The 27,360-nt window shown below is 41.0% G+C and overlaps 1 protein-coding gene and 1 pseudogene across 2 annotated transcripts in view; both read left to right on the top strand.

The window, feature by feature from the left end:
• The first annotated feature begins 293 nt into the window (after positions 1-293).
• The window catches only part of LOC311585618 (solute carrier family 22 member 19-like), a 33,632-nt gene continuing 6,565 nt past the window's right edge, over positions 294-27,360 (top strand). Inside the window, exons 1-8 of the mRNA XM_084761043.1 lie at positions 294-910; positions 3,199-3,302; positions 10,423-10,577; positions 10,683-10,851; positions 11,391-11,514; positions 13,516-13,631; positions 22,530-22,744; positions 24,270-24,378. Of these exons, the coding sequence (XP_084617169.1) occupies positions 509-910; positions 3,199-3,302; positions 10,423-10,577; positions 10,683-10,851; positions 11,391-11,514; positions 13,516-13,631; positions 22,530-22,744; positions 24,270-24,378 (1,394 nt within the window). The 5' untranslated portion in view covers positions 294-508. The remainder of the gene's footprint in view (positions 911-3,198; positions 3,303-10,422; positions 10,578-10,682; positions 10,852-11,390; positions 11,515-13,515; positions 13,632-22,529; positions 22,745-24,269; positions 24,379-27,360) is intronic.
• On the top strand, positions 16,400-18,226 carry LOC311586155 (heterogeneous nuclear ribonucleoprotein C-like; annotated as a pseudogene). The gene is made up of 2 exons: positions 16,400-17,251; positions 17,673-18,226. The product of its transcript is annotated as a heterogeneous nuclear ribonucleoprotein C-like (transcript).

The following is a 27,360-nucleotide window of genomic DNA, read 5'->3' as shown; positions in this document are numbered from 1 at the left end:
CAACAACTTCCAGATTCTTATTGTTAACTCTCAAACAAACTCTGTTGAACAAACTCTGTTTAACCAATGATTAAGCAAAATACTTCTAAAAAACCAGAAAATGAAAAATACCTCAGTGTAACTCCTGGTGCATTTTATGTTCTACAAAAGCCCACATGCTGTCGAATAGATTAACTGTGGCTTATTTTCAAAGAGTTTGCAAATCATTTTCCAGAGCTGACCATGGGGATTGTTCACAAAGTTTCCCAGAAAGCAAATATTTAACAGATTGGATTACAGGAGAAGATATCAGCAAAATTTTGTTGCTTTGTGGGAAACAGGTCCTTCCCTGATGCTAACAACACTACAGATTGTGGTTCCATAATTCTGCAGAAGATCACATTAAGAAGAATTCAGGGCACATTAAACAGGCCAAGATTAGCCCTACATAGTGTGCTTTGTTTATAGGTTTATCCGTACCTAGGTATAGGCATTTCTGCTTCCCATTGGAGACGCTCATTCAGCCCCCATGGCCTTCCAGAATCTTCTGAATCTAGCTGGAAGCATGGGGAGATTCCAGATCCTTCAAATAGCTTTCATTATGATCTGCAATATCTTTGTGCTACCTCACTCAGTGTTGGAGAACTTCACTGCAGCCACCCCTGGTCATCGCTGCTGGGTCCACATCCTTGACAATGATACTGTCTCTGACAATGACAGTAGGATCCTGAGCCAAGATGACCTCCTGAGGATCTCCATTCCACTGGACTCCAACCTGAGGCCAGAGAAGTGCCGTCGCTTCGTTCAACCACAGTGGCATCTCCTATATTTTAATGACACTTCCTCCAATGTGACAGAGCCAGACACAGAGCCCTGTATGGATGGCTGGGTGTATGACCAAAGCACTTTTCTCTCCACCACTGTGACTGAGGTAAGTGGGTTCAACAATACCAACCCCTCAGTGAACTGATTACAGCAGTTCAGCGATAGCACAAATAGTACATGTTTTGAGCTTAGTCATTTCCTTATTAAATGCAAGAGCCATATTCTAATGACTTCAAACATAAATAAAGAATTACATTCTTGTCCTTTCATTTAAGGGGTGACCAGATTAAAAAGTAGTTCATTGAGGGAAATTTAACAAGACCATTTAGCAAAATAGCAGCAGTAGATTTCACCCCAGGGCCTACCTCCTTTCAAGCCATGGCTGTCTACGTGGCTTTATAATATCAGATATGAGTTTCTTCTTCTGAAGCAAGCTTCAGATTCAACCAGAAATGTTTTGTTTTCCTATAACGGTTACGGTCTTCCATGTTCCTACTAGTGTTGGCCATTAAGTTCCACTTAAAGCATTCCAGTGCTTTCCTAACGCCAAGTTTGAAAATATACATTCCTCCAAACAGAAGCATGGTGAGAGCTATTATAGCAATACCTAAGTCTTTGGTACAACATCTCCTTACTTAGGGTTTTATTGCTGTGAATAGACACCAAGGCCAAGGTAACTCTTAATCGGAGCTGGCTTACAATTCAGAGGTTTAATGGTGGCAAACATGGTGGTATTCAGGAGGGCACGGTGCTGGACAACGCCCTGAGAGTTCTACATCTGCAAGTAGCAGAAAGAGTGTGTTCCATACTGGGTATAACTTGAGCATAGGAGACCCCAAAGCCTGCCCCCCATGATGACACACTTTCCCCAACAAGGGCATATTTACCCCAACAAAGTCGTACTCCAGCAATGCCCTAAGGGCATGGCATTCAAACATGTGAGCCTATGGGGGACATACCTATTCAAACCACCACAGAAGGGAAGTAATGTGATTATATTTTATTTATTTATTTATTTAATTTTTAAATTAATTTTTAAAATTCATTCATATTATATCTCAATAGTTATCCCATCCCTTGTATCCTCCCATTCCTCCCTCCCTCCTGCTTTCACCTTACTCCCCTCCCCTATGACTGTGACTGAGGGGGGTGATTATATTTTCGTATAAAAATTTTAATAACAATAGAAAGAATTTGAAAGAGGGGGAAACATCCTTATAGGTGAACTCACAGAAACTTTCCCAAGACCAGAACAAGAGCAAGCCAATCGAAATTCTAACACAGATTGGAGCAAAGCTCAGGAGACCTCACCTATAGGAACTATTTTCTTACTTTAGGGATATGGTCAATACCAGGTTGCCTGTGCTCCAGTGCACATATAGGCAACATTAACCAAACAGTAGATTATGAAAAAAGGAAAAAAAGAACATGAGGTTTAGAGAGGAATGTGTTCAGGAATGTGTGGAGGAAGTTGTGGAGCACACAAATGTTGGACATTATCATAGTGAAGTGTATATATGTATAAAATTTCTAAAAATAAATACTAATAAGAAAAATGTATTTAAAAGAAATATTTCTTGTGTGTCAAGTTAGTTTAAATAAAGTGTCCACGTATTGTGACAAATAAGAATTACTCAGCTTTGATTTCTAACTTAACGCACCTAGAAGGATGAACACGCCACAGTGATACTGAGAAATGTAGATCCATGACATAATGCATCTGCAGCACTTGTGAGGCCCAACATTCAGCCCTGAGGAAAACAACCCCAAACATTCCAGGAGATTATATTCCTTTATAGGCTAGAATGTGAGTAATTTCTAGTACACTACACCCATGCATGAGCTCTAAGTTCTATCCTCAGTATTGCCATAAGTATACCAGTAAATCAATAAAACAAAAACAGTGATCAGGCTCTAATTGGCTCTACTCTAGGAGAAGCCATCAAGGAAACTGTATAGGATCCAGCAAGAACAGAAATTGATATAGGATCATTGCACTACATGGCCACATATGAGAAATTCTTGGTATAGGTTACAAGTCCCTATCATAACCCACAGAAGTATAGGAAGATTCCTGGAACCAGGTTTGTTCAAGCTGAGACTAAATGATAGAAGTCAGGTGATGATAAAAAGGAGAGCTGGTGGCCTGGCGGCGGTGGCGCACACCTTTAATCAAGGCTGCGCGCGCACACACACACACACACACACACACACACACACACACACACACACACACAGAGAGAGAGAGAGAGAGAGAGAGAGAGAGAGAGAGAGAGAGAGAGAGAGAGAGAGCTGGAGAGGAAGTTGGGGGCTGGTACAATGGAAATGGAATCTCATGTTGAAGAATTCAAACAAATTACACTGACAGACTGCCATGCTGGTTTTCTCTTCCAGTGGGACCTGGTGTGTGAATCTCAGGCATTGAATTCAGTGGCTAAATTTATATTCTTTTTTGGCACCTTGGCAGGAAAATTTGTGGGTGGCTACTTATCAGACAGGTGAGTATCTATTCTTTACACCCCTCTCTACATTTTAGTATTTTCAACAGCTAGGAGTCATGTGTCTTAGTTGAGTGTCTATTGCTGTGTAGAGACACCATGGCCATGGCAGCTCTCATGAAGGGAAGCATTTAAATTGGGGCTGGGTTACAGTTCAGAGGTTTAGTTCGTTATCATCATGGCGGGAAGCATGGTAGCATGCAGGCAGATGTGGTGCTGGAGAGAGATGAGATACATCTGGATCCACAGGCAGCAGCAAGAAAAACCCGCTAGGTCTGGTTTGAGCTTTGGAAACCTCAAAGCCAACCACTCTGTGACACACTTTCTCCAACAAGGCAACTCTTGCTCTAACAAATTCAAGTCTAATAATGCCACTCCCTATAGGCCTATGGGGAACATTTTCATTCAAACCAACACATTCAACTCCCTGTTTCTCATAGGCTTGCATTTATTTCATAATACAAAATGCATTTAGAGCAACTAAAAAAGTCGTCATGGTCGCTTACAGTATCAGCATTACTTAAAAGTCCAAAGTTCAAAGTCACTTCTGAGACTCATCCATCTCTTGTTTTATTACTATTATTTTATTATTATTATTTTTTAGGATTTAAAAAAAATTTTATTTTATGTGCATTTGTGTTTTGCCTGAATGTATGTCTGTGTGAAGGTGAGAGATCTTGAAGTTACAGACAGTTGTGAGCTGCTCTATGGGTGCTAAGAATTGAACCCGGGGCCTCTGGAAGAGCAGTCAGTCCTCTTAACTGCTGAGACATCTCTCCAGACTCTATTTTTTAAAAACTGGGTTCACTTGTTTCTTGGATTCTATTAGAGAAGCTCACTTCTGTGTTGCTTACTTTCTTCTCTAAGGTCTCCCAATTGACAGGACATTCTCCACAGTTATGTGGAGAGCGGGGACTGACTTTGACATGAATTCTGGCGCTCCATATTTGACCACCTTCCTTTGGTGAGGAGGCCTGGGTGGCACTCAAAGAAAGAATAAGCGGGATACCAAGATGAGGCTTGATAGCCTATGACCATATAGTGGGGAGGAGGTCCCCCTCGGTCATAGACCTAGGGGAGGTGAATAGGGTGAAAGTGGGAGGGAGGGAGGAATGGGAGGATACATGTGATGGGATAACAATTGAGTTGTAATCTAAATAAATTAATAACATTAAAAAATATGGAAATGTAGCTATTTTGGTTTGATTGATATGCATTGTATACATATATTAAACTGTCATTATACTGTACCACAAAGAGACATACAATTAAAATTGTATAAAATCTTTAAAAGACCAAAAAAATGGGTTCACTTTACATCATGATTGTAGCCCCCTACCTCGGTGCCTCCCAGTCCCACCTGCCCTCTCTTGTCCCTTCCCCCTCCGCTAGTCCTCAGAAAAGGGGGGCCCTCCTCACTTCTGATCTCAGCCTATCAAGTCTCATCTGGATTGTCTGCATCCTCTTCCTCTCTGGCCTGGCAAGGCCGCCCTACCAGGGAGAGTGAGCCATGATTGGGCACTAGAGTCCAATCAGAAGTAGTCCCTGCTCCCCTCCCCATATTATGGGGCCCCCAAGGAGACTGTGCTGCCTATCTACTACATCTGAGCAGAGGGTCCAGGTCCTCACCATGCATGGTCCTCGGTTGGTGCATCCGTCTCTGCATCTCCTCCACCTGGATTTGTTTGATACATTTGTCTCCTTGTGGAGATCCTGTCCCCTCCAGGTTCTGTAATCCCCAACTCTTCCATAAGACTCCCCGCACTCTGCCCTGAAGTTTGGCTATGAGTTTCAGTATCTGCTTGGATCCCCTACTGGGTGAGTCTTTCAGAAGACCTCTGTGGTCGGCTCCTATTCTTTTCCTTCTCTTTAACTGGTTCCAGTGTCTACTCTATTTGCCCTTCTGAATGAGAATCAAGCATTCTCCCTATGGTTCTCCTTGCTAGTTAGCTTCTTTAGGTGTGTGGATTGTAGTGTGGTTATTCAGTATCATGTGGCTAATATCTGCTTATAAGTGAGTATAAACCAGGCCTGTCTTTCTGGATCTGGGCTAACTCCCTCGGGATGATCTTTTCTAGTTCCATCCATTTGCCTGCAAATTTCATGATGTCTTTGTTTTTAATAGCTGAGTAGTATTCCATTGTGTAAGTGTACCACAGTTCCTTTATCCATTCTTCAGATGAGGGACATCTGGGTTGTTTCCAGATTCTGGCTATTATGAATAAAGCTGCTATGAATATAGCTGAGCAAGTGTCCTTGTTGTATGGTAGAGTATCTTTTGGGTATATTCCTAGGAGTGGTATAGCTGGGTCTTGAGGTAGAGCTATTCCAAGTTTTCTGAGAAAGTGCCAGATTGATTTACAATGTAATTGTACAAGTTTGTACTCCCACCAGCAATGGAGGAGTGTTCCCCTTTCTCCACATCCTTGCCAGCATGTGCTGTCACGTGAGGGTTTTTTTTTTGTTTTTGTTTTTGTTTTTTGTTTTTTTTGGTCACTTGAGTTTTTGATCTAAGCCATCCTGATGGGTGTAAGAAGGAATCTCAGAGTCTTTTTGACTTGCATTTCCTTTATGACTAGGGACCTTCAGCATTTTAAAAAAGTGTTTCTCAGCCATTCAATATTTCTCTGTTAAGAATTCTCTGTTTAGCACTGTCTCCCATTTTTAAATTGGGTTATTTAGTGTGATGGTGTTTAATTTCTTGAGTAATTTATATATATTGGATATTAACCTTCTGTCAGAGTTAGGGTTGGTGAAGATCTTTTCCCAAGCAGTAGGATGTCATTTTGTTTGGTTGACAGTGTCCTTTGCCTTACAGAAGCTTTTCAGTTTCAAGAGGTCCCATTTATTAACTGTTGCTCTTAGAGGCTGAGCTATTAGTGTTCTGTTCAGGAAGTTGTCTCCTGTGCCAATGAATTTAAGGCTCTTCCCCACTTTTTGTTCTAACAGATCTAGTGTGTCTGATTTTTACATTGAGATCTTTAATCCATTTTCCTTCTTGGTCTTTTTATGGTTTAGGTATCAAGGTGGCTGTGCTTCATAGAATGAGTTTGGTAATATTCTTTCTGTTTCTATTTTGTGGACTAGTTTGAAGAGAATTGGTATTAACTCTTATTTGAAGGTTTGGTAGAATTCTGCATTGACTCCATCTGGCCTTGGGCTTTTTTTTTTTATTTTTTTGGTTGAGAGAGTTTTGATAACTGCTTCTATTTCCTTAGGAGATCTAGGACTAATTGATTTGTTTACCTTATCTTGATTCAATTTTGGTAATTGGTAGCTATCAAGAAAATTGCCCATTTCATTTAGATTTTCAAATTTTGTGACATATATGCTTTTTAAGTTAGACCTAATGATCCTTTGGATATCCTTGGTGTCTATCATTATATCTCCCTTTTAATTTCCGATTTTGTTGATTTGAGTACTCTCCATCTGCATTTTCATTAGTTTGGCTAAGGTTTGTCTATCTTGCTGATTTTCTCAAAGAACCAGCTCTTAGTTTTTGAATTGTTCTCTTTGTTTCTAATTTATTCATTTCAGGCCTGAGTTTGATAATTTCCAACTATCTTCTTGAGTATGTCTGCTTCCTTTTGTTCTAGATCTTTCAGGTGTGCGATTAATTTGCTAGTATGGTTGGTATCTCTCCAAATTTTCTAATATGGTGCTTAGTGCTATGAACTTTCCTCTTAGCACTGCTATGTTGTGCCTTAATTTTCATTGAATTCTAGAAAATCTTCTAATTCTTTCTTCCTTTCTTCCCTGACTCAGGTGTCATTGAGTAGGGAACTGTTCAGTTTCTATGAGTTTGTAGGCTTTCTGTTGCTTCTGCTGTTGTTGAGTTTCAGCTTTAATCCATGGTTATCTGATAAGATGCAAGAGGTTATTTTGATCTTCTTGTATCTGTTGAGATTTGCTTTGTGACCAAGTACATGGTCAGTTTTAGAGAAGGTTCTGTGAGGTTCTGAGAAGATGGTATATTCTTTTGTGTTTGGGTGAAATGTTCTGCAGATATCTGTTAGGTCCATTTGATTCATGACATCTATTCATTTCGTTATTTCTCCATATAGTTTCTTTCTCACCAAAATGTCACTAGAATGACCACTACTCCACATCCTGACGGTCATCATCTCTGAAACCTCTTGGCCTGGGCTCCCACAGTTCAAATCACAATAAACGTTTCTGTTTCCCTAGTTCTTAGTAGTATCGTTCATTAAGCCACCGCACCTAAAGACTTCTACTGCTCTCCTAATCCAAAGTCCCCAGGTCCATATTCTAGCAACAGGAAGCACGGCCATCCCTATCACAGCAGTAACCCTTCCTGGCAACAACTTCTGTCTTAGTTCAGGGATACATTGGTGGGAAGAGACACCATGACCAAGGCCGCTTTTGTAAAGGAAAACATTTCATTGGAGCTGGCTTATAGTTCAGAGGTTCAGTCCATTGTCATCACGGGGGAAGCATGGTGGCACACAAGCAGACATGGTGCTGAGGAAGTAGCTGACAGTTCTACATCTGGACCCACAGACAGCCACGAGCCCAGCTTTAGCTTCTAAAATACCAAAGCCCATCTCCCAGTGATGTACTTCCCCAACAAGGCCACACCAATACAACCAGGAAATTGAAGATGATATCGAAAAATGGAAAGATTGCCCTTACTCATGAATTTATAGGACTAACATAGTAAAAGCAGTCATCCTACCAAAAATAGCTACAGATTCAAGACAATTTCAATGAAAATTCCAACACAATTCTTTTTAGACCTTGAAAGGAAAATATTCAGCATCATGTGGAAAAATAAAAACCCCCACAGTAGTTAAAACAGTCTTGTACACACACACAAAAAAACAAAAAACCCCAAACCTCCCAGAGCTATCAGCATCCCTCACTTCAAGCTGCACTACAGAGTGATATTAATGAAAACCGCATGGCACTGTCAAAAACAGATTGGTTGATATATGGAGCCAAATAGAAGACCCACATGTAAACCCACACACTATGGACCCTTGATTTTTGAAAAGAACCCAAAGCAACATAACTGAAAAAAAAAACCATCACCAACAAATGTTGCTACTCTAACTAGATTTCTGAATGTAGAAAAATACAAATAAATCCATATCTATCATCCTGCACAGAACTCAAGTTCAAGTGGATCAAGGACCTCAACATAAAACAGGATACACTAAATCTGATAGAAGAAGAAAAAGTAGGGAATAACCTCCAATGCATTGGCACAGGAGACAACTCCTGAACAGAATATCTACAGCCCAGGCTCTAAGATCAACATTAATAAGTGGGACCAAATGAAACTGAAAAGTTTCTGTAATGCAAAGGACACTGTCAGGAGGATGAAATGGCAACCTGCAGAATGGGAAAAGATCTTCACCAACCTTACATCATGCAGAGAGTTGATATCCAAAATATATAAAGAACTCAAGAGACTAGATATTGACAAACCAAATAACCCAATTTAGAAATAGAGTATAGAGTTAAACAGCTACTTCTCAACAGAAGAATCTCCAATGGCTGAGAAGCACTTAATAAACGCACAACATTCTTAGTCATCAGGGAAATGCAAATCAAAACAACTCTGAGATTCCTTCTTAAAACCCTCAGAATGGCTAAAATAAAAAAAAAAATCAAGGGAAACCACACACTGGCAAGGACATTGAGCAAGGAAAACAGTCCTCTATGACTGGTGGGAGTGTAAACTTGTACAACCACTTTGGAAATCTATCTGGATTCTCAGGAAACTGAGAATAGCTTTATCTGAAGACCCAGCTATACCACTCCTGGACATTTACCCAAAAGATGCTTTCCCATATTACAAGGACACTTTCTCATCCATATTCATAGCAGCTTTATTCATAATAGCCAGAGGCTGTAAAAAAAAAAATCCAAATGTCTCTCACCTGAAGAGTAGATAAAGAACATGCAGTGCAGTGGAATTATACAATGGACTATTATTCATCTGTCAAAAAACGATGTCATCATGAAATTTACAGGCAAATGGGTGGAACTAGAAAAGAGCTCCCTGAGTGAGGTAACTCAGACTCAGAAAGACAAACATGGCATGCACTCACTTATAAGTGGATATTAGACATAAAGTACAGGATGACCATGCCACAATCCACAGACCAAACAAACAAACAAACAAACAAACAAACAAAAACCCCTGAGTAACAAGGAGGGTCAAAGGGGGAACACTTGAACCTCACTGAGCAGGGAAAATAGAATAGATATAGTGGGGGTGGAGGGAAGGAGCCCGGTGGGGAAGGGGTGGGGGTGGGGCCAGGAGTGGTCAGGTGTGTGTGGGATGCTGGAGGGGAGAGACAACTGGGATGGTGGGAGGGCCTCTCTGGGATGAGCTAGAAACCTAGGGCAATGGAAACTCCTAGAAATCTATGTAGGGCGATCCTAGCTAAGACTCCTAGCAATTGTGGATATGGAACCTGAAAGGAACATTTTCAGCAACCAGAAAGGACTTCCCGTGGAAAGATTGGGACATCAACCCAGCAACAAGACCTTCGGCCCACAATTTGTCCTGTCTACAAAAGACGCGGGTGAACCTAGAGCAGAAACCGAGGGAGAGGCTAACCAATAACGGGCGTGGCTTGAGACTCATGCCAGGACAGAGGGCCCAGCCCTAACGTAATTAATGACATTCTACTATACTTGTAGACAGGATCCCAGCATAGCTGTCATCTGAGAGGCTTCATCTAGCAACTGACGGAAACAGATGCAGAAACCCAGAGCCAGACATTAAGTGGAGCTTGGGAAACATGCCATGGGGATGTTAATTAGTTAATTAATTAATTAACTAATTAACTAAAAAACAAGTAGTAATTGAAGATTATGTTTCTCAAATCATGCCTTTGACCCTAGAGATCACTAAACACAAACAGATATTTTTGTTAGGGCTCAAAAATCCGTGTGTTGTTTTGACACAGAACTAGCATCTTATTACACATGGGAGACGTTCAAAAGGGGTGAGACCCATGGCAGAACATGGTTCAGAAAGAAGAGAAGAGTTAAACCAGGGCACGGGACAAAGTGCTGCCCTGCTGTTAGTTTTTAAAACAACAACTGCATTGTTTCCCTGATGGAATCTTTGTCTTTTCCTCAGGTTTGGGAGGAGATTAATCTTCAGATTTGCTTTACTGCAAATGGCCATCTCGGGGACCTGTGCAGCTTTGGCTCCCACCTTCTTCATCTACTGCTTGCTGCGCTTCCTGGCAGGTGTTTGCGTCTTACTCTTAGGCTCAATTAGTGTTTTGCTCAGTAAGTCATACTTTTTGATAAGAGATTGTCCAAGCTTTTGATGATGCAGATGTCCTTCCCAACTTTCTTAGAAGTCAAGATTCATTTTTTTTTTTTTCTTTTCAGTGGTAGAATGGACAAGCCCTAAATTCCAAGCCTTGGTGACAACGCTGTTCTCATGTGCTACTAATTTTGGAGTCATGGTAATGGCAGGCCTGGCATTTACATTTCGAAACTGGTACCACCTACAGTTGGTAATGTCTGTGCCAATATTTTTCTTCTTTATACCCACAAGGTAAGAGCTTTCTTTCCTCCTTTATGTTTTGAAATGATAGGGGTGACCATGTCCATGGAATCATGCCACATGAAATGCATTTGTCACAGGCTTTGTAAATTAATATGTGTGTCATTCCTGTCATGCCTGAAAAACAATGTATCCTTGACATAATTACTGCTCTGGGTGATATAACTAGTGAACAGAATTTATTCATGAGTTCTTAACTCAGGCAAGAAATAAAATCTCTCTATAACCTAAGAAGGAATTTGGCGATTGTCTCAAGAAATATCCCCCACATTCTAGTTTTAGGTCCTCCATTAAAATATGTATCTAGGTGAGGGGGGCAGAGCAGTGTGGATCCAGGTCTGCATTCCAGAAGTGCAAGTACAATGCATAATCGATTTTTTTCCCATTTTACTAGGAAATGTACTTCATGATATGGATTTTTGTTATAACTGAATAATTTATAGCTATTATATTTTAAAATGAAACTATTATAAATAAATTTAGTTAGCTAATGACCCCTTGGGAATTTCTGTCCACATCATCCTGAGCAGGTGGCTGTCAGAGTCAGCTCGGTGGCTCATTGTGACCAACAAACCCCAGAAGGGCTTAGAGGAACTTAGAAAAGTTGCACACATGAATGGAATGAAGGATTCTGGAGACATCCTAACCATGGAGGTGAGCATGATGGGGCTTGATTATGACACAAAGGATATACAATCTTGGCATGTGTATTAGTTAGTGCCCAGGATACAGTGTGATCTCACTAAACCATTGCGTACAGTTCTTTAATTCAAAGAGTGTGTAAAAATACTCCTTTGACTATATCATTCACATTTAAACATTTTATAAAGACACATGATTTATACATAATGAATTTATTCTAAAATTTTATACATGCATAAAATGTATTGTTTCATTTATACCCCTTTATTACATTCCTCTCCTATTAATTCTCAGAGTCTTCCTTATTTTGCCTTCTATTCCCCAGGCTCTCATTTTGTATCTCCCTTTTTTGTGACTTCATATGTTTAGTTAAGGTCGCTTACACAAACATGTTAAACATTTACATATAGGAACACAGACAACTTACACATAGGCACACTACATGTCCCTCTTTCCCTCGGGCTGGCTTTACGGGCCCTGACAACTAACAACAGCTAACTATGCGTGTGTTGCCAAACAGAGATGGGGGTGATGAGTGTGTCCTCTCAATATACCATCGACTCTCAAAGATGGTGTAGCGATTGGCAGAACGCTGGGCACGTGTTGTGCATGTAATCACAGCTGATGAAAGCTCAAGAGTGTGATGCTCACAGCATGTCTCTAAGTTAGAGTCACACACTTGTTTTTACCACTTCATTTGGACCCTGCAGTCTGTCCTTCTCCTTTTCATTGATATTTCTTTTCCCGTGAGAGGGGTGAAAGAGACTTCTCACTTAGAGATGATCTCTGAATAGTCACTTGTTCTCATTCCTTTGGCCAGTTGTGTTTCTTCAATGACTTCCACCCACTAAGTACAAAATCATTTTTTTTTTTAAAAATTGAGGCTGACGCGAGCACTAACCTATGGCCATGAACAAAATTGTTTGAGGGCTACTGACTTCCTTCAGCGCTCAGAAGGTTCCATTATGTTCCATGGATGCCAGACATGAACCCACAGCATCTAATGTTTTCTGTGCTGGGTTGCAGTCTTGCATAGATCCAGTCATTTGCTTCTGAAAACTCCCCCAAATCCAATACCAAGTCACAATGCATGGTCTACAACAACTTGTTTGTGTTGTCAGAACAACAAGTGTCCTTATGGCACCAATTCTATTGCCTACTTTTGTGTTGCTGTGACCAAAGTTCATGACAGAAAAAACAAAATGGAATAAAAATAACATTAAGTTAATCATAATGAACAGGCATGGTAACACTGAGATAGGAATTTGTGGTATAGGCTTATCACATCGTGGTTGACCTAGGAGCATAGCCATAACCAAGGGCTATCAGTCACTTTCAAATGCCCACCATCCTGAATTATCAAGAAAGGTAAGCTTTACCTACTTAGAGCCTGTCAGCCTATGAAACATACCAACAACCAGAAAATCAACATCTGAACAGCATAACAGTATTTGTTTTAATAGTAGGAGTCACACACACACACACACACACACACACACACACACACACACACCACCCAAACTAAATTCATTTTTTCTTTCTTTTTTTTTTTTTTACCAGTGGAAACATTTTCTAATTATAGGATGCTGATTAAAAGAAGGATGAAACCAAAATAAATAAGGAAAAGACAATATGAACACACTCAGGCATGCCCAAACAAATGTGTGCACATATCAGAAAACCATACTAAATTACCCTATCATTTAAAATCATTCTGTTCTGACTGGAAATTTGGACAAGAATCTAAGTAGCTCTTTACTTGCTGTCCACGTTCCGTGGCTACCTACTGTTTAAAAGATCATCTCTAGAAAGAATATGTTTCCTTTAATTCCTTCACTCACACTTCACACTTTAATTATTCCTGCCATAGGTTACTTGATGCCTGTGTTGTTTTTTTAACAAGACAGAACTAATGATTCATGATATGATATTCTGTGACTACTCAGTATGCAACAAAAATATTCTTCATTTTGTGAGAACTAAATAAACAGTATCTTGATGCTATTGCTAAAGGTTGTGAGAACCACCATGAAGGAAGAGCTGGAGGCTGCACAAACAAAACCTTCTCTGCGTGACTTGTTCCGCACACCGAACTTGCAAAAGCGTGTGTTTCTCCTGTCCTTTATGAGGTAGGCTTCACAGGGCATTCCCATTTGTCTGTTTCCATTTTAAAGGAGATTAAAATTTGAATATAAATCACACAAAAATATATCAATTAATATATACATATGCAAAGCTGTAACATAAACCTTACCTGGAGACAGCCCATTTAGGACTGCAGGAGGCCCCAGGTCAACTTGTAAATGAAAATTACTTTTTTTCCCCCAAGGGAAAGAACACTTCTAAGGATAGTTGTGTTTTTATAGAACTTCTCTGTGAACATGTGTTTCACTGTTCTATATGTGTTTCTTGTGCTTTCCTCATTAGGTCTTTTTCTTCTGATTATTTGATTACTTGTCCCATTCTGATTTGATTTTGTTTCATCTTATTTTGTTATTATTCCTTAGATGCCTGTTTGTTTTCTAATGACACAAAGAAAGGTGTGGATCTGAATAGGAAGGTATGGATTAAGTAAGAAGGGCTGGGGGAACCATGCTAAAAATATATTATACCAAGAAAAATAGATTTTAAGAAAGAAAAAAAGAGAGAGAAACTAAGCAAAGAAACAATAAAAAGGTGACATTATGAATCAAATGGACCTAACAGATATCTACAGGACATCTCATCCAAACACAAAAGAATATACTTTTTTTCCCCTCAACACCTCATAGAACCTTCTCCAAAATTGACCACAGAGTCTGTCACAAAGCAAGCCTCAACAGATACAAGAAAAGTGAAATAACACCTTATATTTTATCAGACCACCATGGATTAGAACTGGACTTCAACAACAACAGAAACAACAGAAAGCCTACCAGCCTGTGGAAACTGGACAACTTTCTATCAATGACCGTTGGGTCAGGGAGAAAATAAAGAAATTCAAGAGTTTCTAGACTTGAATGAGAATGAAGGCATATCATACCCAACCTTATGGGACACAATGAAAGCAGTGCTAAGAAGAAAGTTTATAGCACTAAGTGCTTTGATAAAGAAATTGGAGAGACTCATCCTACCAATTGATAGTACACCTGAAAATTCTAGAATAAAAAGAAGCAAACACATCCCCAAGACAGGTAGACAACAGGAAAAAAAAATCAAACTCAGGGATGAAATCAATAAATTAGAAACAAAGAGAACAAACAATACAAAGAATCAATAAATCCAATGCTGGTTCCTTGATAAAATCAATGAGAGACAAAACCATTATCCAAACTAACTAAAAGGCAGAGAGACAGTCTCCAAATTATCAAAAGTCAGAAATAAAAATGGGGACATAACAACAGACATTGAAGAAATCTAAAGAATCATTAGGCCTTATTTCAAATGCCTGTACTTCACACACAATTAGAAAAATCTAAATGAAATGGATGATTTTTTTTGATAGATACCACTTACCAACATTATATCAAGATTAAGTAAACAATTTATACAGACATATAACCCCCCAAAGAAAGATAAGCAATTATTAAAATCTCCCAACCCCCCACCCCCCAAAAAATTCCCAGGGCCAGATTGTTTTAGCACAGAATTCTAGTAGTCTTTCAAAGAATAGCTTATATCAATACTCCTCAAACTAGTCCATGAAATAGAAACAGAAGGGACATTGACAAAAATCATTCAGTGAAGCCACAGTCACCCTGATACCTAAACTACACAAAGACTCAAAAAAGAAAATAATTTCAGACCAATCTCCTTTTTGAACCTTGAAGAAAAATACTCAATAAAATAATCATGAGCTGAATCCAAGAACACATCAAAAACATCATCCAGGACACCCCAGCAGCAGCTGATAATAATGAAGAGAGAGGCAGTAGTGGGGTATGTGGGAGGTACATTTTATTTCTATTTTTAAAGGGACAGGACACCAATTTTATCCCACTTCAACCTTGAATTGAATGGGATGGGGGTGGGGGGGAAGACAGCTGAGTTCCTCCCCCATCCTCCAGCTCTGAGCCCTGAGTGGAGGACTGAGCCTGAAAGAGGAGAGGAGTTTCTCCTTCTTAGAAAACCCCCATCCACCACTCCTACCCCCTCAGGCCTCTACTCGCCTATTTCCAGAGACACCCCCCAACCCTCCTTCTCTGTGGCCCTGAGCAGAGAGAAAAAGACCAAAAGGCTCTTAGCAACACAGACCCTTTGCTGTTGCTGTCATCACTGCTGCTTCTGCAGCTTGGCCCTGGCTGGAGACACCTCTCTACACTTCGCCAGCTCTCTTCCTCCTCCTCTGGCTCCTCCTCCTCCTCCTCCGCTCCCCCCTTTATTACCTTTTGTGTCATCCTCCACAGCTCCAGGGACAGCACTCAAAAGTGGGGAGCAGGAAAGGAGAGCGTTGGAGATGTCCACTTCTGCCTCTGTACAATAGATATTGAAGGCTGCATAGCTTAGAAAACATCTATAAAAATCAGATATTCAAGAACCAAGGAAATAAATACAAGAAATCAAGAGCACAGAATATTTTCTTTCATCAATTCACAGAACCCTGAAACTCTTCTTATTCCATCAAACACAGAGGAAAGCCCACCTTGGCAGACGGCCACAGAGGATGTCAACAATTTTTGGAGAATCTTTTGCAATTCATAGTAGTGAGAACTTTTATGAGTTAAAAGAACAATTAAAATATGTAGATAATTTTTGTGAAGAGATGGAGAGTGAAGGGCAGTGCAGTGTGCTCCCTGCTTGCTGTAGCCTGGGCAGTTTGGCATAGACCCGCAGTCTCTTCTCTCTCTCTCCTTCTGCTTGTGAGATTTTTTTTTTTTGATCTTCAGCTATATTTTCAGCTTTTTGAGAAATTTTATCATCAAAGGAAATGGCTAGCAATGTTACCAACAAGACGGATCCTCGATCCATGAATCCCCGTGTATTCATTGGGGATCTCAACACTCTTGTGGTCAAGAAGTCTGATGTGGAGGCCATCTTTTCAAAGTATGGCAATGTTTTGGTTTGCTCTGGGCATAAGGGGTTTGCGTTCATTGAGGATGTTAATGAAGAAGACGCCTGGGCTGCTGTCGCTGGAGAGGACGGCAGGATGATTGCTGGCCAGGTTTTAGATATTAACCTGGCCTGCAGAGCCAGAAGTGAATCAAGGAAAAGCAGGCGTGAAACCATCTGCAGTGGAGATGTATGGTCCCTCATTTCACATAGACTGTGACTTTCAATGGGAATTATGACAGGAGGTACAGTGAACCAGCACATGTTCCTCCTCCTCCTCCTCCTCCTCCTCCTCCTCCTCCTCCTCCCCCTTCTCCCTCCTCCTATCGCTCGAGCTGTGGTGTCTTCTAAACACCAGCATGTATTGGGAAAGACCTCAGAAAGGGGCCAAAGTAGACTCAATTTGAAGAGTGGACAACTGGGATCTTCTTCTAAGTCTGGAAGGTTGAAAGGTGATGACCTTCAGGCCATTAAGAAGGAGCTGACTCAGATAAAACAAAAAGTGGGTTCTCTGCTGGAAACCCTGGTTTTTTAGGGGGGGGGATTGAAAAAGAACAGGGCAAACAAGCAGACTTGTCCTTCTCATCCCCAGCAGAGATGAAGAACAAAAAGTCGGAAGAAGAGCAGAGCAGCGCCTCTGTGAAGATGGAGTCTGAGGCAGGGGCAGATGACTCTGCTGAGGAGGGTGACCTGCTGGATGATGACGATAATGAAGATGGGGGATTGTCCTGGCCTGAGGGACATTTCAGACTAGGGTCCACCTGAGAAAGGGGGCGCAGATTGAAGAGGAAAGAACAGAGACACATGGGGATATGAAAGCCAAGCTGAACAGTCTGATCAAGGCTTCCACTTTATTGCAAGGAAGTGCAGTATTTATAGTGAACATATAGCAAGTCTCTTGTTACAAGTCCCCCACCCCCACCCCAAGCTTCTCAGGCAGGCTGAAAAGAAGTCACCGCCCAGAAAAGCTCTCTCAGGGGTGTCTCCCAGTGGTAGGTCATCTAAACATCCAGGCACAGCAAGGCTCCTCAAGCAAGGAATCAGCATTTTAAACAACACAATGGATCATCCCAGAAGGGGTCCATAGTTCAAAGAAAAGCAGAAGGACTGGCTTCCACACACAGAAATATGGCCTCTGACAGAGGATGACCAACTAGAGTTGATCAAGGATGATGGGAAAGAGGATGAGGAAGGCGAGAGTGACAGAGACAACGTCAACAGGGAGGATGACTCTTCGGCACATAGTGGAGTTTAGAAATCTTATTCCATTCTTCACTTACCTGGGAGCTTGTGGGAGCTGAAAGAAACACCAGAGCCCCTAGTATCTTCAGCACGTTCTCACTCTTCTCCGCCCCCTATTCCTCCCTGTGCCCATTAACTGATAATTGTCCTGAGCCTAGTTCCATTTTCACTTCCTTTGTTGCTCCCTAGTAGCTTTGTTAAGTTTTGCTTTAATTTTGATGCATCCTCGACTCACCAACAAAAAGATGTATGGTTTAAAAAAACAACTATCATCCACCAACATCAAGTAGGATTCATCCCAGTGATGCAGGCAGGGTTGGTTCAACATATGAAAATCCATCAATATAATCCACCATATGAACAACTGAAAAAAAAAAAACCCCATATGATGATCTCATTAGATGGCAAAAAACAAAACAAAAAAGCAAAAACCCTTCGACAAAATCCTACTCCCTTTCATGCTGAAAGTCTTGGAGATATCAGGGATACAAGGCTCATACCTAAACACAATAAGGTTAATATACAGCAAGCCAATAGCCAACATCAATTTAAGTGGACAAAAACTTAAAATAATTCCACTAAAACCAGGTACAGGACAAGGCTAGCCATTCTCCTCATATTTATTCAATAGACTACTTGAAATTCTTGCTAGAGCAATGAGACAACTAAAGGAGACCAAGGGGACACAAACCAGAAAGGAATAAGTAAAGAACCGCTATCCACAGATGATGTAATAGTATACATTTAAGTGACCTTCAAAATTATACCAAAGAACTACTACAGCTGATAAACATCTTTAGCAAAGTGGCTGCATACAGAATTAGCTAAAAAAAAAAATAAATAAATCAGTAATCCCACATTATACAAGTGATAAGCAGGTGAGAAAGAAATTAGGGAAATAACACCCTTCATAATAGCCACAAATAATATAAAATATCTTGGTGTAAATATAACCAAGCAAGTGAAAGACTTTTATGACAAGAACGTCAAGTCTTTTTTTTTTTAAAGATTTATTTATATACAGTGTTTTGCCTACATGCATACCTGCATGCCAGATCTCATTATAGATGGTTATGAGCCACTATGTGGTTGCTGGGAACTGAATTCAGGATTTTTGGAAGAGCAGCCAATGTTCTTAACCTTTGAGCTATTTGTTCAGCCCCAAACTTCAAGACCTTTAAGAAAGAAATTGAAAAAAACTCAGAAGGTGGAAAGATCTCCCATGCTCATAGATCAGTAGGATTAATATAGTAAAAATGCCCATCTTACAAAAGGCAATCTACAGATTCAATGTAATTCCCATCAAAATTCCAGTGCAATTCCTTATAAACCTTAAAAGAGCAATTCTCAACCTCTCATGGGGAAAAAAAAACATCCAGGGTAGCTAAAACAATTCTGCACAACAAAAAAACTTCTGGAGGTATAGCCTTCTCTGATTTCAAGCTGTACTACAGAGCAATAGTAATAAAAACATCATAGTATTGGCAACTGGAATAAATCAAAGACCCAGAAATAAACCTAAACACCTACAGATAGTTGAGTTTTGACAAAGAAGCCAAAATCATACAATGTAAAAAGAAAGCATCGTCAACGAATGGTGCTGGTTAATCTGCTGTCTGCATGTAGAAGAATGAAAATAAATTCATATTAATCACCCTGCACAAAACTCACATACAAGTGGATCAAAGACCTCAACGTAAAATCAGATACACTAAATCTAATGGAGAAGAAAGTGGGGACTAGCTTTGAACTAAGTGGCACAGGAGACAACTTCCTGAGCAGAACACCAACATCTCAGGCACTAAGATCAACAGTTTAAAAATGGAACCTCTTGAAACTGAAAAGCTTCTGAAAGGTGAAGAACACTGTCAATAGGACAAAATTCTGCACCCTACAGAACTGGAACACATCTTCACCAACCCTACATCTGACAGAGAGCTAATATCCAAAATATATAAAGAACTCAATAAATCAATCACCAGGAAGTCAAATAACTCAATTAAAAATGGGTTACAGAGCTAGACAGAATTCTCAATGGAGAAATCTTGAATGGACAAGAAGCACTTAAAAGAAATGTCCAATGTAGTAATCAGGAAAATGCAAACGAAAATGACTCTGAGATTCCATATTATACCTGTCAGAATTGCTAAGATAAAAAACTCAAGTGACAGTAAGTGCTGGCGATGATGTGGAACAACGGGAACGCTTTTCTATTGCTGGTGGTATTGCAAACTTGTACAACCACTGTGGAAATCAATTGAGAGGTTTCTCAGAAAATTGGGAATAGATTTACTTCAAGATCCAACTATATCACTTTTGGGCATATAGCCAAAAGATGCTCCACCATACCTCAAGGATAGTTGCTCATAGCAGCTTTATTTATAATAGCCAGAAACTGGAAACAATCCACATGTCCCTGAACTTAAGAATGGATAAAGAAAATACGTTACATTTACACAATGGAATACTTCCTGAATGAGGTAACTCAGACCCAGAAAGAAGCACATGATGTGTGCTCATTTATAAGTGGACATTAGCCAAGTACAGGTTAACCATACTACAATCCATAGATGCAAAGAAGCCAAAGAGAGTGCAAGCCAAATGCTTGAATCCCACTCAGAAGAGGAAATGAAACAGACACCTGAAGTAGATGGAGGAAGGAAATTGGCTGGGACAGGAGCTGGGAAAGATAAAGGCAGTGTGGATCAGATGCGGGGAAGGAAGAGGAGGACTAGGGGATAATGGAAATTGGTGGGGGGCAACTCTCAGACAGGGAAGGCTCCCAGGAGTCTATCAGTGTGACCCTAGCTGAGACTCCAACCAGTGGGGAGTCTGAATTAAGGAGCCTGAATTAGCCACCTCCTGTAGCATGGTGGGATCTCCAGTGGAAGGAGGGAGGACACAGCCCCCCCATAAAACCTTCAACTAAAATTTGCATTGCCTACAAAAAGTGTAGGGATTAAGATGGAGCAAAGTTTAAGGGAGTGGCAAACCAATGAGTGGCCCAACTTGAGATCCACCTCTTGGAAGAGAGCCAATCCCTGACACTATTATTGATACTCTGCTGTGCTTGTAGACAGGAGGTAGCATAACTGTCTTCTTAAAGGCTTCATCCAGCAGCTCATGGAAACAGATGCAGAGACTCACAGCCAAATAACATGCTGAGCGAGAGTAGTTTGTTTGTTTTTAAAGATGAGTGGGAGGAAGCTGGAGGGGTCAAGGACACCCCAAGAAGACCTACAGAGTCTAAATAACCTAGGTTCCTGGGGGCACACAGAGACTGAACCACCAACCAAAGTGCATGCATTGGCTGGTCCTATAAATACGTAGCAGTTGTGCAGCTTGGTCAACATATGGGTCCCCTAAGAATGGGAGTAGGGACAGTCTCTAACTCTGTTGCCTGCATCTGAATCTCTGTTCCCTAGCAGGGCTGCCTTGTGAGGCCTCAGTGGAAGAGAATGTGCTTAGTCCTGCTGTGACTTGATGTGTCACTTTGGGTTAATACCCCTTAGGGGGCCTCCCCTTCTCTGAGAAAAAAGAGGAGTAATTGGAGGAAGAGACATGAGAGTGGGACTGGGAAGATAAGAGGGAGAGGCCTGGGATCAGGCTGTAAAAAGATTTGTTAAAAATAGTTAAAAAAGATAGGAGCCTGCAGTGTTCCCTGTGGCTCCTCCCTCTTCCAAACATCATGGTGTGAATGTCTTGGCCACTCCTTTCCAACAGCCAAGTGGTTATAGGTCTCATGGATACAACAGTGGAAGAAAATATCTACCCCCTTACAATCATTTCTGGATGGCTGAGAACTAGTTTGGCTCAAGCCTGGGGGGGGGGGGCGGTGTTTTGTACGTGTGTATAAATTTACACTGAAGTCTTGTTTCAGAAACTAGAGCGCTGAGGTGAGCCTGCTGAGCCTGCATGGCCTGCACTGCTTGGGGAAATGAGTTGTGGATACATTCTGGGCTTTTGAACTTGCCCCTTCCCATTTCTCTTTCCCCCATGTGTCTGATCCTGTCTTACCCATTTCGAGCTTGAGGAGTGCAGCACCTCTGAAGCATCAATGCATACTCCTGCTGTTGCTTTTGATTTCTAGAAGGCATGCAGTTCCAACTTGTAAGAAAATATTTGTAGTCCCCAATAAACTGTGATATTTCTTTAGCTAAAAAAAAAGTAAAAAAGAGAAAGAAAGAAAGAAAGAAAGGAAGGAAGGAAGGAAGGGAGGAAGGAAGAAAGGAAGAAAAAGGATTAACTCTGACATGTACTCTGGTGCTCCATATTTGACTACCTCCTCTTGGTGAGGAGGCCTGATGGCACTCAAAGAAAGAATAAGCAGGCTACTAAGATGAGACTTGATAGCCTATGACCAAAAAGTGGGGGAGGAGGTCCTCCTTGGTCATAGACCTAGGGGAGGTGAATAGGGTGAAAGTGGGAGGGAGGGAGGAATGGGAGGATACAAGTGATGGGATAACAATTTAATTGTAATCTGAATAAATTAATTAAATAAGGAAAGACTCTAGAAAGCTGATTGGATTCTGTCATGCATTCCCCACATCACCTACACCTCCTTAACAACCCAACAGTAAGAGTATGTGCTGCCAGGATACATGATTATTAAATTATCATTCAAGTAAATCTTCTAAAATATAGGCTTGTTTTTAAAGTTTAACAGCTAAAACTGTCTGCTTGGGATAATCATATTCTTTTCCTTTAGACATGAATTTTAAGTAATGTTATGTGACTCTGCTCTTTGTTTCTTATAGATTTGTAGTAATGATACCTACTTGGGGCTTCGTCATCCATCGCCAACTCCTGAAAAGTAATGTCTTCCTAGAAGTTTGTCTCACTGGTGCAGTGTCAATCCCAGCCAATTTTGTTGGAATGGTTTTACTGAATCACATTGGCCGTAGAACAAGTCAACTATTTATCCTTTTCCTGTTTGGAATCTCTATTCTGGTGATAGTGCATTTGCCTCAAGGTGAGCAGCAAGTTTAGAGTGAGAGGAAAAAAATACCCAGTCCCTTTCCTAAGGGTTTGTCAGGTTCTGCTTATGAGAAAAAAAATACATCCAGAGAATTTTCTGTAACAGACATTTAGGGAACATTCTTCCACTCACATGCTGTGAGAAGAGCCAAAGTCACTAAGTTGGCTTTAAATTTGTGACAGTCTAGTATATTCAAGAAGTATCTGGAGCATGGTATCATTTATTCCCCACTTTCTCTAGGTAATTAATGGATCATTCACTCATTATACAATTACATTTTAAATTAGAATGTAGTTACATCATGTTTCCTTTCCTTGTCCTCTCTCCGATCCCTCCCACCCCTCCCTTGTTCCTTCTCAATGACATTTTCATAGCAGACATGTAGGTTTTAGCTCTTATAATTCTGACCCAAAGTGACCTAAACATACTGTCACTTCTTCTGTCCCACTGAGTCTTGTTGCTTCAACTTTGGTGACAAGGTATTTCCCACACTGTATGAATATTACTGTGACTCTTGGGTCACTACAAGTGCAGTCTTAGTCTGGAGAGCTGTATCCAGATAATAAGGATCACTTGTGATGAAGTACAGCAGGCAAAAGGAAGCGGATGTGGACTAGGCATTGGGGCTGCCAGACTTAACCTTGTGGACTTAAGTGGGTGTGTACAAGGGACACAGTCCCTAGGCCGTCCCCCAGCTTTGCTGACACCCAGGGCTGTGGTATGTTTTAAACTCTCCACAACTCGTGGGTGTAGCAGCAAGGCTTGTTCATTGCCTTTTCCCAAAGCATCTTCCAGTGTTTGAAGCATTCATGAGACTTTTCTCACTGAGTAGAAAATGGCTCTGAAAAGGGTAATGAGGTCCTAGAAGTTCTTATTCTTGAGTTCTGACACACTATTGCAAATCGAGCCCTCCTCAGCTTGCCCACATCTGTCTTTCTACGACACTCTTCTGTCATGTTGCACCGAGAACATGAATAAACTTCTCATGCGAATACTTGGAGCCACCAAAAATGCAAGTACCAAGAGAAATACAACTTCTATTTTTAAAAAATCTTTATTACGTTTTTACACCGTTTACTTTTGTTTGTGACAGTGCCATGCAGGTAGATAGGGTGTGCTCTGCCCGTGGCTACACTCCCTCATTCCTACCCATGTCACATTCCTGCTGGACATTTGAATGAGTACACAGTCCTCCAAATTTCCCCCTTGACAGTCCTACATTCCGTGGGAAGGGCCATGAGATCCTGTGTAGAAAAGATGCAAGTCAGTGGGTGCCTCCAAGACTCACCAAGACTTCTGAAGTGATGGCAAGAGATGCTAGGCATACGAACGCAGTGGGTCACACGTGTTGATTCTCCATGGACCAGTACATGAAGATAGGCAACCTTTCTTAAATTATTAGCCACCAAGGACTTTTTACCCCCTTTCAGTTTCTCCACTCTTTATCCCCTACTTAGAAAGTGCAAAGTAAATTCCTTCACTTCAGAATGACCACTGCCCCTGATCTTCCTCTCCACAGAAATGCACACCCTGCGTGCGGTTTTGATAATATTGGCAGGAGCAAATGTGGCTGTGAATGCTAACAGTAATATTCTACATTCAAGTGAGCTGCTCCCCACCGTGATCAGGTACAAGACTTGATGTAAACACCTGGGTAGTTATCAACAGCAATTAATGGTGGTGATAACAAATATGGCTGAAACTTATTGGAAGTTCGCATTTTTCAAGATACCTTAAGTTTAGCAATGAACCATCCGTATGCCACTAAAAAACATCTTGTATGAATATTTGGAATCACCTAAAACATAAGTGCCATAACAAATATGACTTTTTAAAAAAAATTTAAAGTAGGTTTTTATAACATTTATTTTTTGTTTTTTAGCGTATTTCCACTGTGTTGAGCCTCTATCATTCGTATCCATGTCCCTTTCCTGCTGAATTCCTTCTTCCCAGCTGGTGCCTCCTCTACTCTCAAATCTTTGTGTGCACGCATGTGTGTGTGTGTGTGTGTGTGTGTGTGTGTGTGTGTATGTGTTTGTGTGCTAATTCAGAGGTCTTAAAGTGAATACAAGTAATGGATTTTGTTGTGACATTTTCAAAAATATTTTCCTTTTGTTAATCTCCCTTTTTGACACTTTATTCCCAATTCTAATAGCTATTTCTTCCTGCCAGTAGCCTTTCTTGTAATTTCATCATGGTGTATACTACCCTCTTTTTACTTTTTTAACATTAGAAATTTTATGCCAAAAATTATCTGTAATTAAAGTAAACATCATAAACACAATTAGCCATGCCCAAAGTGTATATATATATATGTCAACAAACCTCCATGTGGTTAGAATAACCATTTTAAGCTATGGAACTTGACATTTCAGTTTTACACTTTCAGTATCAAGTTTTTTGTATTCTTTCATACATTATATCGTGACCATAGTTAACTCTTCCTCCACTCTTTTTAAAATATTTTATTAATTTATTCATATTACATCTCAATTGTTAGCCCATTCCTTGTATCCTCCCATTCCTCCCTCCCTCCCACTTTCACCCTATTCCCCTTCCCCATGACTGTGACTGAGGGGGACCTCCTCCCCCTGTATATGCTCATAGGGTATCAAGTCTCTTCTTGGTAGCCTGCTATCCTTCCTCTGAGTGCCACCAGGCCTCCCCATCAAGGGGACGTGGCCAAAAATGGGGCACCGGAGTTCGTGTCAAAGTCAATCTCCATTCTCCACTCAACGGTGGAGAATGTCCTGTCTATCGGCTAGTTCTGGGTAGGGGCTCGAAGTTTACTGCCTGTATTGCCCTTGGCTGGTGCCATAGTTTGAGCAGGACCCCTGGGCCCAGATCCAGCCATCATAATGTTCTTCTTGCATGTTTCTAGGATCCTCTGGATCTTTCTATTTCCCCATTCTCCCATGCTCTCTCACCTAAAGCCCCAATAGGCTGTCCAAATAAAAGAGCATACCTCCAAGAAATGTCAAAAAAAAAAAAAAACATGGCATAACAAGTTACAATAAGACTAGGCACAAATCCTCATATCAAAGCAGGATGAGGCAACTCAGTAGAAGAAAAAGGGCTCCAAGAGCCAGCAAAGGATTCAGAGACACACCCACTGTCACAGTTAGGAACCCCAAAAGAACACCCAGCTACACAACCATAATGTATGTATCTAGCTCAGACCCATGCAGAGCTGTGATTGTTGCTTCAGTCTCTGTAATTACCCTGCTTAGTTGACTCTGTGGGCTGTGTTCTTGTGTCGTGACTGCTCTTATTCCTGTAATACTCCCAGTCCCACTTCTGTGGAGTTCCCCTGGCTCCACATAGTGTTTGGCTGTGGGTCTTTAAATTTTTTTAAAGTTTATTTATTTAATTAATTTATTCAGATTACATCTCAATTGTTATCCCCTTGCTTGTCTCCTCCTGTTCCTCCCTCCCTCTCTCTTTCACCCTATTCTTCCATAGGTCTGTGAAAGAATGGGACCTCCTCCCCCACCCTATGGTCATAGCCTATCAAGTCTCATCTTGATAGCCTGCTTATCCTTTTTCTGAGTGCCACCAGGCCTTGCCACCAGGGAGGAGTAGTCAAATATGGGGCACCAGAGTTCATATCAGAGTCAGTTTCCACTCTCCACGCAACTGTGGAGAATGTCCTGTCCCTTGGCTAGATCTGAGTAGGGCTTCAATGTTTATTGCATGTATTATCCTTGGTTGGTGCAGTAGTTTGAGCAGACCCCCCCCCAGGTCTAGATCTGCCCATCATGATGTTCTTCTTGTGGGTTTCTAGGATTCCCTGGATCCTTCTATTTCCCTATTTTCCCATACTTCTTTCACCTAGAGTCCCAATAAGAAGTCCCTGGATCTATCCCAATCTCCTGGTAAGTGAAGACTTTCAGGGGACATCCCTCTTGGGCTACTGTCCAATAATGAGTGAGTATACACCATGTGAGACTTTCTGGGTCTGGGTTAACTCACTCAGTATGATCCTTTCTAGTTCCATCCATTCGTCTGCAAATTTTGGCATTTCCTTTTTTCTAATAGCTGAGTAATATTCCGTTGTATAAATGTACCACGGTTTCTTTATCCATTCTTCGACTGAGGGACATTTAGGTTGTTTCCGGGTTCTGGCTATGACAAATAAGACTTCTATGAACATGGTTGAGCATATGACCTTATTGTATGTTGGAGCATCTTCCAAGGGGTGGAATAGCTGGGTCTTGAGGAAGCCCTATTTCCAGTTTTCTGAGCAAGTGCCAGATAAATTTCCGAAACAGGTTGTACAAGTTTTCACTCCCACCAGCAATGAAGGAGTGTTCCCCTTTCTTCACATCCTCACCAGCATGTGCTGCCACTTGAGCTTTTGATCTTATTGGCCGTTGGTCTCTGCATCTGCTCCCATCAGTTGCTGATCTCTCTCTGATAACAACTGGGCTAGATACCGATCTATGAGTACAGCAGCATATCATTAGTAATAATTTCACTGAATTATTCCCAGTTGCATTATGTTCTATCTGGGTTTCTGGGACGTCCAGACTCTGATTCCTAGCCATCCAGGCAGTGCCAGGCATGGGCTCCCTCTCATGGCGTAAGCCTCAATTTGGACCAGTCGCTGG

The sequence above is a fragment of the Acomys minous genome (assembly GCF_964271855.1).
Source record: "Acomys minous genome assembly, chromosome: 2".
NCBI classification, from domain to species: domain Eukaryota; kingdom Metazoa; phylum Chordata; class Mammalia; order Rodentia; family Muridae; genus Acomys; species Acomys minous.
The sequence above is the reverse complement of the archived record's forward strand: the minus strand, read 5'-3'. Positions and strand labels throughout refer to the sequence as shown.